At 41.3% G+C, this 18267-nt stretch overlaps 1 protein-coding gene across 6 annotated transcripts in view; it reads right to left on the bottom strand.

Moving 5' to 3' along the window:
• The window catches only part of DIP2C (disco interacting protein 2 homolog C), a 305520-nt gene that overhangs the window by 25140 nt on the left and 262113 nt on the right, over positions 1 to 18267 (bottom strand). For all 6 annotated transcript variants that reach the window (XM_052651231.1, XM_052651232.1, XM_052651235.1 and 3 more), the window contains 4 exons: positions 18080 to 18191; positions 17882 to 17991; positions 12016 to 12146; positions 623 to 791 (listed from right to left, as the gene is read on the bottom strand). In XM_052651231.1, the coding sequence (XP_052507191.1) occupies positions 623 to 791; positions 12016 to 12146; positions 17882 to 17991; positions 18080 to 18191 (522 nt within the window). The remainder of the gene's footprint in view (positions 1 to 622; positions 792 to 12015; positions 12147 to 17881; positions 17992 to 18079; positions 18192 to 18267) is intronic.

Below are 18267 nucleotides of genomic sequence, written 5' to 3'. Positions count from 1 at the left end.
CAAGTATATAGGTAATTTGTACGTATATATACATACACACAAGTATAACCTGTGTATACACACACACTCACTCTCTCTCTCACATACGAGCATAGAAACAGTGAACAGTTGGAATACTAACCATAATAAGTCTTATAATTACTCTCTCCTAGTTACTTGAATATTATGGTATGTCAACCCAGATGTCCTTGGCTATCACATAATGGTAACTGAATATTAACAAATAAAACCAAACCACTGTTCACTGAACTGTACAACTGAAATCTTGTTAGGACCCAGATATACCAATCAAGGTCTTCAAGAAAAACGAAATGAATGGCTAAATTAAGACCTATGACTGTAACCTCATCACTGGAGTAAAACTGAATCTACCAACAATTAAAAAGACAGTTCAGGCCCCTCCGAGCAGCCCTAACAGAATTAAAGACATCAATAACATATGTTCTGATCTCTAACTCCGGCAGTGAGAAAACATTCATGGTATAAAACGAAGTTTTCATGTAGAAGCAACTCTGTAAACCCTCAGATGACAGTGGCTGCCCCACCATACCTCTTCCACAGCCTCCAATACTGTGCTTCCCCAGGATGCTGGCAACGCTCTGGGCACTCTTGGGTTGCTTACCTTGAGGGATTCTGTCTGCGATCCCAGCCCCTTGGTGCACAGTTCCATCACTGAATAGGAGCAAAATGTATCGCGGACTTTGTACTGACTCACGGCAAGCAGCCACAAGGCAGGATTGGTCTCCAGCTCTGCTGGCGGGATGAGGATGGACTGGTGCCCAGAGTACACGCTGCAGAGAGACACGGGAGGGCTTAGCAAGGATGGAGGAGGGTGATCCACTGGCCTCTGAGGAATACCTGCTTCCATTTGCAAGAGGATACAGTCACATCAACTCTACTCCCGGTGTTTTTAAATAAAAAACAAAAGGTGTTTATGAAAACATTCTGAAAAATACAGAAGAATTATCTAACTATGATCTGCAGTTACTGTCATTCTGAGCACTTAATGAGGTATCTCAAAGCTACGATGCTGGTAGGTTTCTCTCAGAGCTACTACACTAACAAACTGAATCTCACAGTGGGAAACATAGGACTGAATTTTGGTTAAAAGGAATGAAAGTTCGGAAGAGCAGCTGACAAACTGAATGCTGTCTGGTTTAGCAACCGAAGTTTCATTGGGACCTGCCCTCAGTCCTTGCAGTACTGTCTTCCATGGCCACCACATCAACAGGCAGAGAAGAGGGTTGCAACAGAGGCTGTGCAGCCTACATGTGTACTAAACAGCCAACTGAGGAAAAGCATGCCCAACTCGAGTTCAGAAAACTGACATTCAGAGTAAATAAAACTAAGACAATTAGAATAGGATTATAATTTCACTCAAAGTGATCCAAATAAATACCAAAAAAGAACTAAGGAAAATACATGCATTCTCTTGTGTGCAGGCTCAGTCACATCCTACTCTGTGACCCCACAGACTCAAGCCCACCAGCCTCCTCTGTCCATAGACTTCTCCAGGCAAGAGTACTGGAGTGGGTAGCCTTTCCCTTCTCCAGGGGATCTTCCCGACCCAGGGGTCGAACCCAGGTCTCCCACATGGCAGGCGGGTTCTTCACCATCTGAGCCCCAGGGACGCCTGGATGGAGTAGCTGACTGACAAAGCTGTGTTAGCTTGCAGGGCACAGCCCAGTGATTCAGTTATACACACACACAGATGTATTTTTTCAGTTTCTTTTTCCTCATATGTCATTACAAAATATTGAGTATAGTTCCCTGTGCTATACAGTAGGGCCTTCCTTGTTGGTTACCTATTTTATATATAATAATGTGTATATGTTAATCTCAAAGTCTTAATTTATCCCTCTCCCCACCACTTTTCCCTTTGGTAACCATAAGTTTGTTTTCTATGTCAGTGGGTCTATTTCTGCTTTGTAAATAAACTCCTTTGTATCTTTTTTCTTTTGGATTCTACATATAAGCAATGTCATATATGGCTTATTTCATTTAGCATGATAATCTCTAGATCAATCCATGGTGCTGCAAATGGCATTATTTCATTCTTTTTTAAGAGCTGAGTAATATTCCTTTGTGTGTATATATACCATATCGTCTTTATCCATCTGTCAATGGACATTTAGTTGCTTCCCTGTCTTTGTAAATTTCCATGCTGCTGTTAACAATGCTGCAATGAACACTGGGCTACATATATCCTTTCAAATTAGAGTTTTCTCCAGATAGATGCCCAGGAGTGGAACTGCAGGATCATATGGTAACTCCATCTTTAGTTTTTTTTAAGGAACCTCTATTCTCCATAGTGGCTGCACAAATTTACAATCTCACCAACACTGTAGGAGGGGTCCTCTTTCTCCACACCCTCTCCAGAGTTTATTATTTGTAGACTTTTTGATGGCCATTCTGACTGTATGAAGTGATGCCTCATTATAGTTTTGATTTGCATTTCTCTAACAGTTAGCAATGTTGTTAAGTATCTTTTCACGTACCTGTTGGCCGTCTATATGTCTTCTTTGGAGAAATGTAATTTTAGATTTCTGTCCATTTTTTGATTGGGTTTCTCAAAATATTGAGCTGCAAGAGCTCTTTGCATATTTTGAAGGTTAATCCCCTGTTGGTTGCATCATTTGCAAATATTTACTCCCAGTCAATATGTTGTCATTTTATTTTGTTTATGGTTTCATTTGCTGTGCCAAAGCTTTCAGGTTTAATTAGGTCACATTTGTTTTTATCTCCATTATTCCAGGAGATGGAGTCAAGAAGATATTGCTGCGATGGATGTGTTTTGTCTATGTTTTCCTCTATGAGTTTTATAGTATCTGGTCTTAAGTTTAGGTCTTTAACCCCTTTTGAGTTTATTTTTGCCTGTGGTGTTGAAATTGAAATGAATGATAAAGATAAATGATAAACCATAAATTGAATGATCTAATTTCATTTTTTTTTTACATGTAGCTGTACAGTTTTGCTGGCACCACATACTGAAGAGACTATCTATTCTCCAGTATAGACAGTCTTGCCTCCTATGTCCTAGACTGATTAACTACAGGGGCATGGGTTTATCTCTGGATTTTCTATCCTGCTTCCATTGACCTGTATTTCTGTTCCTGTACCAGCACCATACTGTGCTGATGACTGCAGCTTTGTAGTGTAGTCTGAAGTAAGGGAGCCTAATTCCTCTGGTTCCATTCTTCTTTCTCAGGATTGCTATGGCTATTTGGTCTTTTATGTTCTCATGCAAATTTAAATTTCCATACAAATTAAAATGTTTTGTTCTAGATCTGTGAAAAATGCCCTTGGTAATTTGATAGGAATTGTGTTGAATGTGTAGATTGTCCTGGGCAGTACAGTTATTTTAACAATACTGATTCTTCCAGTCCAAGAACACAGTATATCTTTCCATTTGTCTGTGTCCTCTTCAATTTCTTTCATTGGCATCTTACAGTTTTCAGAATACAGGTCTTTCTGCCTCCTTAGGAGGTTTATTCCTAAGTATTTTATTTTTTTTTGATGTGATGGTAAATGAGGTTGTTTCCTTAATTTCTCTCTCTGCCCTTGCACTGTTAATGCAACAGATTTCTGTGTATTGATTTTGTATCCTGCCAATTTACTGAATTAACTTTATGAGCTCCAGTAGTTGCAAGCCAAATCCAACAATATTAAAAGGATCATACACCACAATCAAGGGAAATTCAGCCCAGGGATGCATGGATTTTTCAGTATTTTCAAATCAGTGTCAGCTCAGTTCAGTCGCTCAGTCGTGTCCAACTCTTTGCGACCCCATGAATAGCAGCACGCCAGGCCTCCCTGTCCATCACCAACTCCTGGAGTTCACTCAGATTCACATCCATCGAGTCAGTGATGCCATCCAGCCATCTCATCCTTGGTCGTCCCCTTCTCCTCCTGCCCCCAATCCCTCCCAGCATCAAAGTCTTTTCCAATGAGTCAACTCTTTGCATAAGGTGGCCGAAGTACTGGAGTTTCAGCTTTAGCATCATTCCTTCCAAAGAAATCCCAGGGCTGATCACTGTAGTACTCTACATTAACAAATTGAAGAATAAAAACCATATGATCATCTCAATAGATGCAGAAAAATCTTTTGGTAAAATTCAACATCCATTTATGATTAAAAACTCTCCAGAAAGTTGGAGAAGGAATGGCAACCCACTCCAGTACTCCTGTCTGGAGAATCCTATGTACAGATGAGCCTGGCAGGCCATGGTGCACGAGGCTACAGGGAGTTGGACACAACTGAAGTGACTAAGCACACACTCCAGAAACTAGGCATGGAGGACTTATATGACAAACCCACAGCTAAAATACTCAGTGGTGAAGAGCTGAAAGCATTTGCTCTCAGATCAAATGCTACAAGCTGGTGATTACTTGTAGTTCAGTTCAGTTGCTCAGTCATGTCTGATTCTTTGCGAACCCATGGACTGAAGTACGCCAGGCCTCCCTGTCCATCACCAACTCCCGGAGTATACTCATACTCATGTCCATTGAGTCGGTGATCCATCTCACCATTTCATCCTCTGTCATCACCTTCTCCTCCTGCTTTCAATTGTTCCCAGCATCAGGGTCCTTTCCAATGAGTCAGTTCTTCGCATCAGGTGGCCAAAGTATTGGAGTTTCAGCTTCAGCATCAGTCTTTCCAACGAATATTCAGGACTGATTTCCTGTAGGATGGACTGGTTGGATCTCCCTGCAGTCCAAGGGACTCTCAAGAGTTTTCTCCAACACCACAGTTCAAAGGCATCAATTCTTTGGTGCTCAGGTTTCTTTTTGTCTCTCACATCCCTACATGACTACTGGAAAAACCAGTTTTGACTAGATGGACCTTTGTTGGCAAAGGAATGTCTCTGATTTTTAATATACTGTCTAGGTTGGTCATAACTTTTCTTCCAAGGAGCAAGCGTCTTTTAATTTCATGGCTGCAATCACCATCTCCAGTGATTTTGGAGCTCCCCAAAATTAAGTCTCTCACTGTTTCCAGTGCTTCCCCATCTCTTTGCCATGAAGTGATGGGACCAGATGCCATAATCTTAAGTTTTCTGAATGTGGAGCTTTCAGCCAACTTTTTCACTCTCTTCTTTCACTTTCATCAAGAAGCTCTTTAATTCCTCTTCACTTTCTGCCATAAGGGTGGCATCATCTGCATATCTGAGGTTACTGATATTTCTCCCGGCAATCTTGATTCCAGCTTGTGCTTCTTCCAGCCCAGCGTTTCTCATGATGCACTCTGCATATAAGTTAAATAAGCAGGGTGACAATATACAGCCTTGACAAACTCTTTTTCCCAAATTGGAACCAGTCTCTTGTTCCATGTCCAGTTCTAACTGTTGCTTCTTGACCTGCATATAGATTTCTCAAGAGGCAGATCAGGTGGTCTGATAGTCCCATCTCTTGAAGAATTTTCCACAGTTTATTGTGATCCACACAGTCAAAGGCTTTGACATAGTCAATAAAGCAGAAATAGATGCTTTTCTGGAACTATCTTGCTTTTTCGATGATCCAGTGGATGTTGGCAATTTGCTCTCTGGTTCCTCTTCTTTTCTAAATACAGCTCGAACACCTGGAAGTTCATGGTTCATGTTTTGCTGAAGCCTGGCTTGGAGAATTTTGAGCATCACTTTACTAGCATGTGAGATGAGTGCAATTGTGCAATAGTTTGAACATTCTTTGGCATTGCCTTTCTTTGGGATTGGAATGAAAACTGACCTTTTCCAGTCCTGTGACCACTGCTTAGTTTTCCAAATTTGCTGGCATATTGAGTGCAGCACTTTCACAGCATCATCTTTCAGGATTTGAAATAGCTCAACTGGAATTCCATCACCTCCACCAGCTTTGTTCACAGTGATGCTTCCTAAGGCAAAACTTGACTTCACATTCCAGGATATCTGGTTCTAGGTGAGTGATCACACCATCATGATTATCTAGGTCGTGAAGATCTTTTTTGTACAGTTCTGTGTATTCTTGTCACCTCTTCTTAGTATCTTCTGCTTCTGTTAGGTCCATTTCTGTCCTTTATTGTGCCCATCTTTGCATGAAATGTTCCCTTGATATCTCTAATTTTCTTGAATAGATCTCTACTCTTTCCCATTCTATTGTTTTCCTCTATTTCTTTGCACTGATCACTGAGGAAGGCTTTCTTATCTCTTCTTGCTATTCTTTGGACTCTGCATTCAAATGGGAATATCTTTCCTTTTCTCCTTTGGTTTTCACTTCTCTTCTTTTCACAGCTATTTGTAAAACCTCCTTAGATAGCCATTTTGCTTTTTTTGCATTTCTTTTTCTTGGGGATGGTCTTGATCCTTCTCTCCTATACAATGTCACGAACCTCTGTCCATAGTTCTTCAGGCACTCTGTGTATCAGATCTAATCCCTTGAATCTATTTCTCACCTCTACTGTATTATATTAAAGGATTTGATTTAGGTCATACCTGAATAGTCTAGTGGTTTTCCCTTCTTTCTTCAATTTAAGTCTGAATTTGGCAATAAGGAGTTCATGATCTAGGCCACAGTCAGCTCCTGGTCTTATTTTGCTGACTGTATAGAGCTTCTCCATCTTTGCCTGCAAAGAATATAATCAACCTGTTTTTGGTACTGACCATCTGATGATGTCCATGTATAGAGTCTTCCCTTGTTGTTGTTGGAAGAGGGTGTTTGCTAGGACCAGTGCATTCTCTTGGCAAAATTCTATTAGCCTTTGCCCTGCTTCATTCTGTACTCCAAGGCCAAATTTACCTTTTACTCCAGGTGTTTCTTGACTTCCTACTTTTGCATTCCAGTCCCTTATAATGAAAAGGACATCTTTTTTAGGTGTTAGTTTTAAAAGGTCTTGTAGGTCTTCCTAGAACCGTTCAACTTCAGCTTCTTCAGCATTACTGGTTGGGGTATAGACGTGGAATACCACGATACTGAATGGTTTGCCTTGGAAACGAACAGAGATCATTCTGTCATTTTTGAGACTGCATCCAAGTAATGCATTTCGTACTCTTTTTGTTGACTATGATGGCTACTCCATTTCTTCTAAGGGATTCTTGCCCACAGTAGTAGAATTAATGGTCATCTGAGTTAAATTCACCCATTCCAGTCCATCTTAGTTCGCTGATTCCTAAAATGTCGACATTCACTCTTGCCATCTTGTCTTTGACCACTTCCAATTTTCCTTGATTCATGAACCTAACATTCCAGGTTCCTATGTGACACTGCTCTTTACAGCATCGGACTTTGCTTCTATCACCAGTCACATCCACAGCTGAGTGTTGTTTTTGCTTTGGCTCCGTCTCTTCATTCTTTCTGGAGTTATTTCTCCATTGATCTCCAGTAGCATATTGGGTACCTACTGACCTGGGGAGTTCATTTTTCACTCTCCTATCTTTCTGCCTTTTCATCCTGTTCATGGGGTTCTCAAGGCAAGAATACTCAAATGGTTTGCCATTCCCTTCTCCAGTGGACCACGTTTTGTCACAACTCTCCACCATGACCTGTCCGTCTTGTGTGACCCTTCACTGCATGGCTCATAGTTTCATTGAGTCACACAAGGCTGTGGTCCATGTGATCAATCTGATTAGTTTTCTGTGATGGTGGTTTTCATTCTGTCTGCCCTCTAATGGAGAAGGATAAGAGGCTTGTGGAAGCTTCCTGATTGGAGAGATTGAGTGTGGGGGAAACTGGGCCTTGTTCTGATGTGCAGGCACTGAGTTTAGCAGTACATGAATGGGAGGGACCTTTTAAAGGAGGTGGCCATTATCTTCATTACCTCCACCATAGTTTGGCCCCAGGTAAATAACAGGGAGGGAACACAGCTCCACCCATCAACAGAAAATTGGATTAAAGATTTACTGAGCATGGCCCCACCCATCAGAACAAAAGGCTCCTCCATCCATGAGATTTTCTAGGCAAGAATACTGGATTGGGTTGCCATTTCCTTCTCCAAGGCATCTTCCCAACCCAGGGTTTGAACCCAGGTCTCCCGTACTGCCTGCAGACTCTTTACCATCTGAGCCACCAGGGAATCCAAGAGTTCTGAGGATGTACTGACTGGTTTCAGTACATCCTGGTCTCAGGATAAAGGATTCTAATACCCCAAACTTTCCTTTGAAAGTATGCAAATATTTCCTCTGAAATCCTGCTAATGTAAAAGTTTTGCTATTCACATAATATGCAAAACTGCACATTCCATTGGAGCCCTACGGAAACATAAAAATTATTTTTATAGTCATTATATAAAACTCAGTAAGAGGCCATTCCAATAATTGTAACACTCAAAATTCTGTCACTTTTTCTCTAAGATCTGTCCTTCGGAAACTGATTGAGGTCTTTAAGGACGACTTTATAATATGGTGGTTATTTAAGAGATCAAACAGCACTACAGCAAATACATCTGTATTACAAATACTGACATCCTAGTCAAACAGCTACTTACTGCAAGTCAGATGGATCCAACAACACTCCTGCACAAATGGAGCCAAGCCCTGCAGTTGTGAAAACACACTTTTATCCAAAAGTTCTTGTATCCAACACTGCAGTGCATTAAAACCAGTTTTTCCATTTGATTGAGAAACCGGCACATCCTACTTAAAACAATTCTAACCAATCAGCTTTTCAAGAATACACACTTGGGGTCGGAGGAGAAGCCTAGATCTACAGTGCACCAGGGCTGCCCCTCACACACACAGGTCCTGTGACCGTGCCTGGAGCACTCATCTTCTTTCCAGGGACTGTGAGAGCTAAGGGAGACCCCTGCCCCTGAGCACACCAACACGAGCAGCAGCCCCCACGTGGACAACTCCTTGGTGTTTAGTACCACAGCCACCAATGCACCCCCTGCCCTTTGCAATGTGCCGCTCCAGAATCAGCCTACAGACCATGTGTAGAATGACCCTGAATTAGAGCTTTCTTTTTAGCTCAGGTGCCAACTTCAATGAGAATCCTCAAGGCAGCATTAAGCAGGAAGAAATAAAAATAATGAAAAATTTACCTCTGCTGAATGGATGTTAAAAGAACCACCCTGGCCAAAATTGGATCAATGCCAGGTAACAGCCCAAGATCTAACAACCCTGCACATCGTGCACCATGCGAGTCATAATTATCCACCAGGAAACGTGGCTTGGAGTTCTCCATGAGCACCAAATGTTATTCAACCCACTCGTGAATCAGGATGAACTGGACCACCTGAACTATAACCCCTGCCTGGCTTCTGTTCCAGCTCCAGTTTACACACTTCTCTGTCACGGTGGACTCCCATTTTCCAGCACACACCAAGCTCAGCTAACAACACTGGAGTCCCATGTGTTAGGGAACCGAAATGTACATAATGTGTTTACACCCTATAACGATACACTTCTTAATTATGACAATCTATCATTTCCACATTGTTATCAGCATTTTCCTTTTAAATCCTATCATAAGGAAACCCAAAATGAAGAAAACAAAATGCAAATCACCTATTACTAGCTTTCTTAAGAATACACATCAGGATAAAAGATTCACTTGATCAGACTGCTAAGGGCATGAAAAGGTGGGGTCCACAGAGTGGAGTTCAAGGTTAGAGAAACTAAGCACACTTGTGGAAATTAAGCATACTTTCATCTCTGTCTTCACTTCTATAAATGGAAGTCAACATTAATAAAAAAGCTATTAAATCCTAATACAGGACAACAGAAAACCTGATTCACCAATTTTCTACTTGCCTTTGTCTCACTCCAACAGAAGCTGATCGCTTGCTGTTTCATTTACTAACCAATACTGATTTCTTGGCACTGGCTATTATACTTTCCAACTTAACAGCAGGTTGCTTATAGGGAAGAAACTATTTCCTGCAAATTTCTGGAACCTCAACTATTTCAGTTTAGATCATAACTTCAAAAAGAACAGAACAATTTAAAAACACTTTGGGAACATTTTCTCCCAGTCTCTGGCCTGCTCCCATTCTCTTGACAGTGCCTTTTGCAGAGCAGAGACAATTGATTTTAATAGTCAGTCTGTCAATTATTTCTTTCATGGTCAAGCCTTTGGAGGTGTGTCGAAAAGTCATCACCAAACTCAAGATTATCTAGATTTTCTCCCAAGTTATCATCTAGGAGTTTTATAGTTTTATGTTTCACATTTAGGTATATGATGTATTTTGATCTATTTTTGAGAAGGCCACAAAGCCTCTGTGTAGATTCATGTTTTTTGCAGGGGGTGGGGGTGATGTCCAGTTGTTCCAACACCATCTGTTGAAAAGGTCATTGTATGGCTGTACTGCTTCTGCACGTCCATCAAAGATCAAAGGACTGTACTTACTTGAGTCTGTTTCTGGGCTCTCTATAGCACCAAGAGTGAGCTTTGATGTAAATTACAGACTCTGGGATGATAATACGTCAAGGTAGGTTCCTAGTTTGTAAAAAACATATGCCTTGGTGGGAGATGCTTATAATGGGGAAGTTATGCATGCAGGGATGGGGTAGAACAGAAAATCTCTGCACTTTCCCTTCAATCTTGCTGTGAAACTAATAGTGCTCTGAAAAAGAAAACCTAAATAAAAAAATTAAAACAAAAAACGTTGACCAGGAAAAGAGAAAAAATACATTCTGGTAACTAATATAAAGTATACATTTATAATTCAATGATTTTAGATTATTAACTTGATAAAACATACAAAGAGTTGATAACTCTCGCAATTTGGGCACCCTGAGCAAGGCAGTTGTACAACTCAGAATAACACATGTTGCCCTGTGGTATCACACTGGTTAGCCTCCTGAATGGGCAGGGTAGGGTCTGTGCCATACACCTCAGTTACTTCAAGGAAAGGAGTTTTCTTTTAAAAAAAAACAAAACAAACAGTTTTACTTCGGTATAATTTGCATATCATATATCCAACCATTTGAAGCACAGAATTAAAAGAACTTTGACAAATTCGCTGTCATACAATGCTTACCACAATGCAGTCTAGAACACTTCTATCACCCTGACACAAAACTGGCAAAACACAGTCCATGTGAAGCTGGCTGTTGGGGCCTGGTGTTTGTTACAGCATTTCTACACACTTAAACCACTTGCATATATTTGGAAATGTTAATAAAAAGTAGTACACTACATTAGAAAATAAAATCTGAAAGACTATATGCCAAAATGCTAATAGTGTATTTACTGGAATCACCCTGATAGCTCAGTTGGTAAAGAATCTGCTTGCAATGCAGGAGAACCCGGTCTGAGTCCTGGGTTGGGAAGATCCGTTGGAGAAGGGTTAGGCCACCCACTCCAGTATTCTTGGGCTTCCTCTGTGGCTCAGCTGGTAAAGAATCTGCCTGCAATGCAGGAGAACTGGGTTGGGAAAAAATCCCCTGGAAAAGGGAAAGGCTACCCACTCCAGGATTCTGGCCTGGAGAATTCCATGGACTGTACAGTCCATGGGGTTGCAAAGAGTTGGGCACGACTGAGCGACTTTCACTTTCTATCACTTTCACTAGGTTGTATACTTATGGAAAGCTTAATTTTCTTCTTTATATTATTTTGTATTTTCTAAAGTTTCTACGATGAACATATATGTACAATTAGAGAAAAATGCCAATCAATATTCATTCTTTCCATACATACTGTTGATACCTGCCAGGAGGGGAGAGGAGCCTGCTCCCAGCATCCCCCCGCTAGAGTCAGGGAGAAGCCAAGGAGAAAAGAGCCTGGATGCCCCTGGTCACAGTTCCAAGCCGGGAACATATACAAAGATTTGGAGCTACAAGAAGCAAGCCCAAAGTCTGGGAGTTGCTTGGAAAACGGCCTTGCAACAGACAGCTTCTCAGAGCAGACCCAGATGTTGTCTCTGTTAGTTTCAGCAAATTTTACGGAGACTAACCTTCCAGACACTGGAGAGTGTGGCTACCTGGCTACCAGCATGCAGAGCCAGGCTGAGAGGGAGCCACACCTGCAGGCAGCCCCCTCCCATGAGCAGCTCTGAGCTCACAGGTGATTTGAAAAAGCATGCATGATTATTTACTTATATCAAGAGATACAGAGAAAACTCACCTACAGAGGCACCACAGGACAAACCCAAGTCCACAGTAAGGGTCCAAGCAAATGGCCACTTCTCTCGAGGGGTAGAGCTCACACTGCAGCTTAATAGAACGGCAGAAGGCACTGGTGGCTGCGTGAGACATCTGCAAGACAGCAAGGCCATGTCAGGCACCAGAGCTGGAGCCCAACCTCAGGACTCCTGCACCACCACAGGCCACCCAGAATGCACTGGACCAGACACCAATGCTAAGGGTGGTTTCAGACAGGACAACTGTAGCCAAGCTCTGGTTCCGTTAGGAGAGGGTAGGTTGTGGGTTCTCATTAGACTTCCCGTTTGCAATGAGTAAGCCACAAGCAAAACTTCCTGGTCCCCCAGGACTTAGTAACTCTAGCCCATGAGGTCGGGACATCTTGCATTTGAATGGTGGCTTTGACTGCGACCCTACCACAGCCTGTACAGTACATGGGGATATGTGACCAATCACGTGCCCTCTCCAGGCAGAGACAACACCCGACTCGTGCTTCACCTCCAGACCCAGCCCTGCACCTGTCATGCAGCAGAGGGACCAGCAGAGCACACTGGATGCCCGATTCCTGTCGGCAAAGACTTGCTGAAGGTCATACCCGTTTGCGCAGTGAGATAAGCTTGTTATTTGACGGGGAATCCAATTCCAGTCTCAGCACAGCTACAGTTAAGAGTTTCTCTAAAGGCAGCAGCCAGCCCCACAACAGTCAGTAAGGAATGTGAATTCTTTTAAAGTACAGAAAAAATTATATCTAATAACATCAATTTTCACAGATCCTTTCTAGCCTAACGAATCTAAGAGGAACAGGAAAGTAAAAGCAGCCCAGAAAACTTAACCAAGTTCATGGTCTTAGACACATCTCAAGTTAGTGTGGAGTGCACATCACCCAGAGCTGAAATGTAAAAAGGACCAGCACAGAGCATCTGGGCAGAATTTGACAGGCATCCTACATGCTAGGACGGAAGGGCCTCACTCCTGGTGTGGTCTCATCTCTTTCCCCAAGGTGGCTAATAAAAGCTCTTAGTCATCTGATTAGATTTCCCTGAATGTTATGATGCTTCTTGAAAAAGAACAACAAAGTCAGAGGACTCACTCTTTCCGATTTAAAACCTTAGTAGAAAGCTACTGTAATCAAATCAGTGTGGTAGTGGCATAAAGACAGACACATGGAAAAACAGAATAGAATAGATAGCCCAGAAAAAAAACCTCACATACATGGTGAAATGATTTTTTAAAAATTTTTCATTAATTTATTTTTCCCTAGACTTCACATTCAATTGATTGACTGATTGACTGAGGCATAACTGATCTACATCATTATGCTAGTTTCAGGTATACCACACAACATATATATGTGTATGTCTTGCAAAATGATCACCACAGTAAGTCTAATAAAGAGAGCTACTAAGATTTACTCTCTTACCAACTTCCAAGTACGTGACACAGTACCCTATTAACTATAGTTTCCATGCTGTACAATACATCCACAGCCCTTACTTAGAACTGGAAGCCTGTACCTTTTGGCTCTCTGCACCTGTTTTTGCCCATCACCAATCTGTTTTCTCTATCTATGAGCTTGGTTTTTTTAAAAAAAAAAATTTCACATATAAGTGAGATCACATAGCCTTTGTCTTTCTGACTTCGCATGATGTCCTTCAGGTTCACCCATGTTGTCACAAATCGCAGAATTTCCTTCTTTCTAACGGCTGAATTATACTGCACTGTGTGCTTATAGATGGTGTGGGTGAGTGGGCAGGCATGTCTCATTTTTCTTATCCATTCATCTACCAACAGACACTGATATTGTTTCCGTATCTTGGCTACTGTAAAATAATGCTCTGTGAACACTGGGGTGCAGATATCTTTCCGAGTTAGTGTTTTTATTTTCTTCAGATCAATACCCAGAAGTGGAATTTTTGGATAAAATGGTAGTTTTAACTCTTTGAGGAACCTCTATACGGTTTTTCATAGTGGCTACACCAGGTTACATTTCCACCAACAGTGCACAAGGGTTTCTCTTTCTCCACACCCTCATCAACGTGTTATCTCTTGTCTTTTTGAAGATGGCCATCCTGACAAGTGTGAAGTGATAGCTCACTGTGGTTTTCATTTGCATTTCCCTGATGATTAGTGATGCTGAGCATATTTTCTTCTATCTGTTATCCATCTGTATGTCTTTTTTCAGAAAAATGTCTATTTACATCCCCTGCCCATTTCCAAGCAATCGTTTTTCTGCTCTTAAGTTGTATGAGTTCTTTACATATTTTGGATATTAACCCATTATCAATATGTGGTTTGCAAATATTTCCTTCCGTTCACTAGGTTGCCTTTTCATTGGTTGGTTTCCTTTGCTGTGCAAAAGCTTTTGGTTTGATGTCGTTCCACTTGTTTAACTTTTGTTTCCTTTGCTACTGATGTCAAACTAAAATCTCCAAGACCAATGTCTAGGAGCTGACCCATATGTTTTCTCCTAGCAGAGTTATGGTTTCAGGTCTTATGTTCAAGTCTTTAATTCATTTTGAGTTCATTTTTACATATGGCGTAAAAAATTGTTCCAGTTTCATTCTTTAGCATGTGGCTGCCAATCCTCCAAGCACATTTACTTAAAGTCTGTCCTTTCCCATCGCATATTCTTGGCTCCTTTGCCATAAACGAGTTAACATTATATGTGGGCTTATTCCTGGGCTATTCTGTGTCACTAGTCTTTGTGTCTGTTTTTGTACCAGTATCATACTGTTGGCATTACTGTAGCCTTATGATGTCAGTGAGCATGATGCCTCCAGCTCTGATCTTTTTCAAGATGGCCTTGGTTATTTGGGTCTTTTGTGGTTTCATACTAATTTTTAGAATAGTTTGTTCTATTTCTTTGAAAAATGCCACTGGAATTTTGATAGGGACTGCAATGAACCTGTACATTGCTTTGGGTAGTATGGACATTATAACAATATTAATTATTCCAATCCAAAAGTATGGACTATCTTTCATTTGTCCTTTTCAATTTATTCCATCAATATTTTACAGTTTTCAGTATATAGATCCTTTACTTTCTTGGTTAAATTTATTCCTAGGTATTCTTTTTGATGCAGTTGTAAATAAAACTGTTTCCTTAATGTCTCTTTCTGCTATTTTATTATTAGTGTACAGAAACACAACAGATTTCTCTGTATTGATTTTGTTATCTTGTACTTTACTGAATTATTTATTGTAAGTTTTTGGTGGAGTTTTTAGTGTTTTCTATACAAAGCATCATGTCATCTGCAAATAGTGACAATTTTAATTCTTCCTTTCCCAACTTAGATGCCTTGTATTTCTTTTTCTTGCCTAATTTCTCTGCTTAGGACTTCCAACACTATATTGAACAAGAGTGGCTTCCTGATCTTACAGGAAATCTTGCCTTTTCTCTGGAAATCTTTCAACTTTTCACTCTCGAGCATGATGCTAAGTGCGGGTGATCAAATGTATTTTTGATAAGAATGCCAAGACCATTCAATGGGGAAAGGACAGTCTTTTCAATAAATGGTGCTTGGAAAACTGGATATCCACATGCAAAAGAATTAAGCTACACTCTTAACCTAATACCATAAACAAAATTAACAGAAAATGGATCAAAGTTCTAAATTTAAAACCTAAAACAATAGACTTGTAGAAGAAAACATGGGACATGGGACAAAAGTTCACTACACTGGATTTGGAAATGCTTCCTTGGATAGGACACCAAAGGCACTGGTTAAAAAAAAAAAAAGACAAAATTAGACTTCACAGAAACTAAAAAATTTTCTGCATCAAAAGGCACTATCCATAGAGTAAAAGAGGCTTCCCTTGTAGCTCAGTCGGTAAAGAATCTGCCTGCAGTGCAGGAAACCAGAGTTTAATCCCCGGGTTGGGAAGATCCCCTGGAGAAGGAAATGGCAACCAACTCCAGTATCCTTGCCTGGAAAATCCCATGGACAGAGGAGCCTGGTGGGCTGCAGTTCATGGGGTCACAAAGAGTCAGGTACGACTGAGCGACTAACACACAGAGTAAAAGGGCAACTCAAAGAATGGGACATAATATCTGCAGACCATGTAACTGATAAGGGTATCAGAGAACTTCTAAAACTCAACACCAATAAGAAAACTATCAATTCAAAATCAGCAAAGGAGTTGAATAAACATTTCTCCAAAGAATACACACCAAAAGGTGCTCAATATCATTAATCCTCAGAGAAATGCAAATCAAAATTACAGTGTGATCTCCCTCACATACATTAGGAAGGCTACTTCAAACAAACAAACAAAAGGAAATGCCCAAGGAGTTCCCTTGCGATTTAATCATCACCTATTGCCAAGGCCCAGGTTCAATCGCTGGTCAGGGAACCAAGATCCTACAAGCCATGAGGCTCAGCCATAGGAAAAGAAGATATTCAAAAGAGAAAAACCAGCAGAAAATAAATTCCAAGTGCTGGCAAGCATGTAGAGAAACTGGAAACTGTGCATCACTGGTGAGAAGGTAAAATGGGACAGCTACTGTAGAAAAGAGTATGGCAATTCCCCCCAAAATAAAAATAAAATTACTCTTTGACCCAACTATTCAACTTCTGGATATATATTTTAAAGAGTTAAAGGCCATGTTTCGAAGAGATATTTATACACCCCATGCTTAATGCAGCATGACTCACAACAGCTAAAATGTGAAAGCAACTCAAGTATCCATTGAAAAATGAATGGATAAGCAAAATGTGGTAAACACATACAGTGAAATATTAACTCAACCTTAAAAAGGAATTCTGATATATACTTCAACATGGATGAACCTTGAAGAAACTATGCTAAGTGAAATAAGTCAGACACAAGAAGACATATACTGTATGATTCCAAGTAAACATAGTACTGCTGCTGCTGCTGCTGCTGCTGCTAAGTCGCTTCAGTCATGTCCGACTCTGTGCAACCCCATAGATGGCAGCCCACCAGGCTCCCTGATCCCTGGGAGGCTCCAGGCAAGAACACTGGAGTGGGTTGCCATTTCCTTCTCCAATGCATGAAAGTGAAAAGTGAAAGTGAAGTCGCTCAGTAGTGTCTGACTCTTAGCGACCCCATGGACTGCAAACAAGGTACTAGAACAGTCAAAATCTCAGAGACGGAAAGCTGGAGGTAGGGGCGAGTCTCAGTTTAGAAGGTGAGCTATGGAGGTGAGTGCTGGTGACAGCGGCACAGAACTGTGAGCGCATTTAATACCACTGAGCCATACACTTGAATTGGTTAAGTGGTAAGTGTATGTTACACATATTTTACTACAAATACAAAATTGGAAAAAAAAAGTCAAGCCGGAGAATTGAAAATTATGCAAGCTCAGCAATCAGGCGAATCATAGGTGCAGGGCTTCCTGATGCTAGAGAACTCAACAGCATCTTGCTGAGGACCCTGCCTAACCTGGGAGAGTCCTAACTCAGGTGACACACGTACTAGTTCCTTTTTTTGATGGGAGAAAGCAACAGCAACAAGCAGCGTTCTGGCCTGTTACAACGAGACCCGTGTTAAAAATGCAAGGAACTCCTGTGCACGGGGTTTTATAATAGAATACTGGGATCTCAGAACCAGCAAGAAAGGGAAACATGGGCAATTTTTTTTACTAGGGGCTAGTGAAGCTGTGGTTATACACAAAAAAATTGTTTGAACATTTGGAAATAATCAGTCAGCCTAGCTAATTACTGAAATGGTCACGCATTTTATAGCTTGACCAGAACACACATATATGCATATACCTCTCTCCGGGTTTCGATGCCAGGCCCCACCAGAGCCCTATACACATAAGAATGAAAATTAAGCATTGCTGTATGGCCTGCTAACTGCACACTACTCAGATTGTTTCTCACCTTCACTCCAGCTAGCATCCCGGTTGTGGACACACTGAAATCAAGATAGGCTAGCGTGTCTGGGTTGGAAGGTTTGTAGATCTGGGCAGGCCGCTTCTTTGGCAAATCATCTGGAGAGGAAAACAAGCTGTTAGCATCTCTGACTTAGTGGAAAAGCAGATGAGCAAACAGACATTTTTGGTGAGTTTGAGAACCAACCTGTGTCTAGTATAGGGGGCCAGGCCCTGACATCCACTGCCGCAGCTGCCTCCCTGGACCGTAACAATTTACAGATCAGTTGTGTTGTCATCAGACAGGCAGAACGGCTCACCTGAGGGTCAGAGAACAAGGCACGGAGAGGAGGAGGGTAAAGGACAGGGGACTATGCCTGCTCGCGTGCCAGCTGC

The sequence above is a fragment of the Budorcas taxicolor genome, chromosome 13 (assembly GCF_023091745.1).
Source record: "Budorcas taxicolor isolate Tak-1 chromosome 13, Takin1.1, whole genome shotgun sequence".
In the NCBI taxonomy this organism is placed as follows: Eukaryota; Metazoa; Chordata; class Mammalia; order Artiodactyla; family Bovidae; genus Budorcas; species Budorcas taxicolor.
The sequence above is the reverse complement of the archived record's forward strand: the minus strand, read 5'-3'. Positions and strand labels throughout refer to the sequence as shown.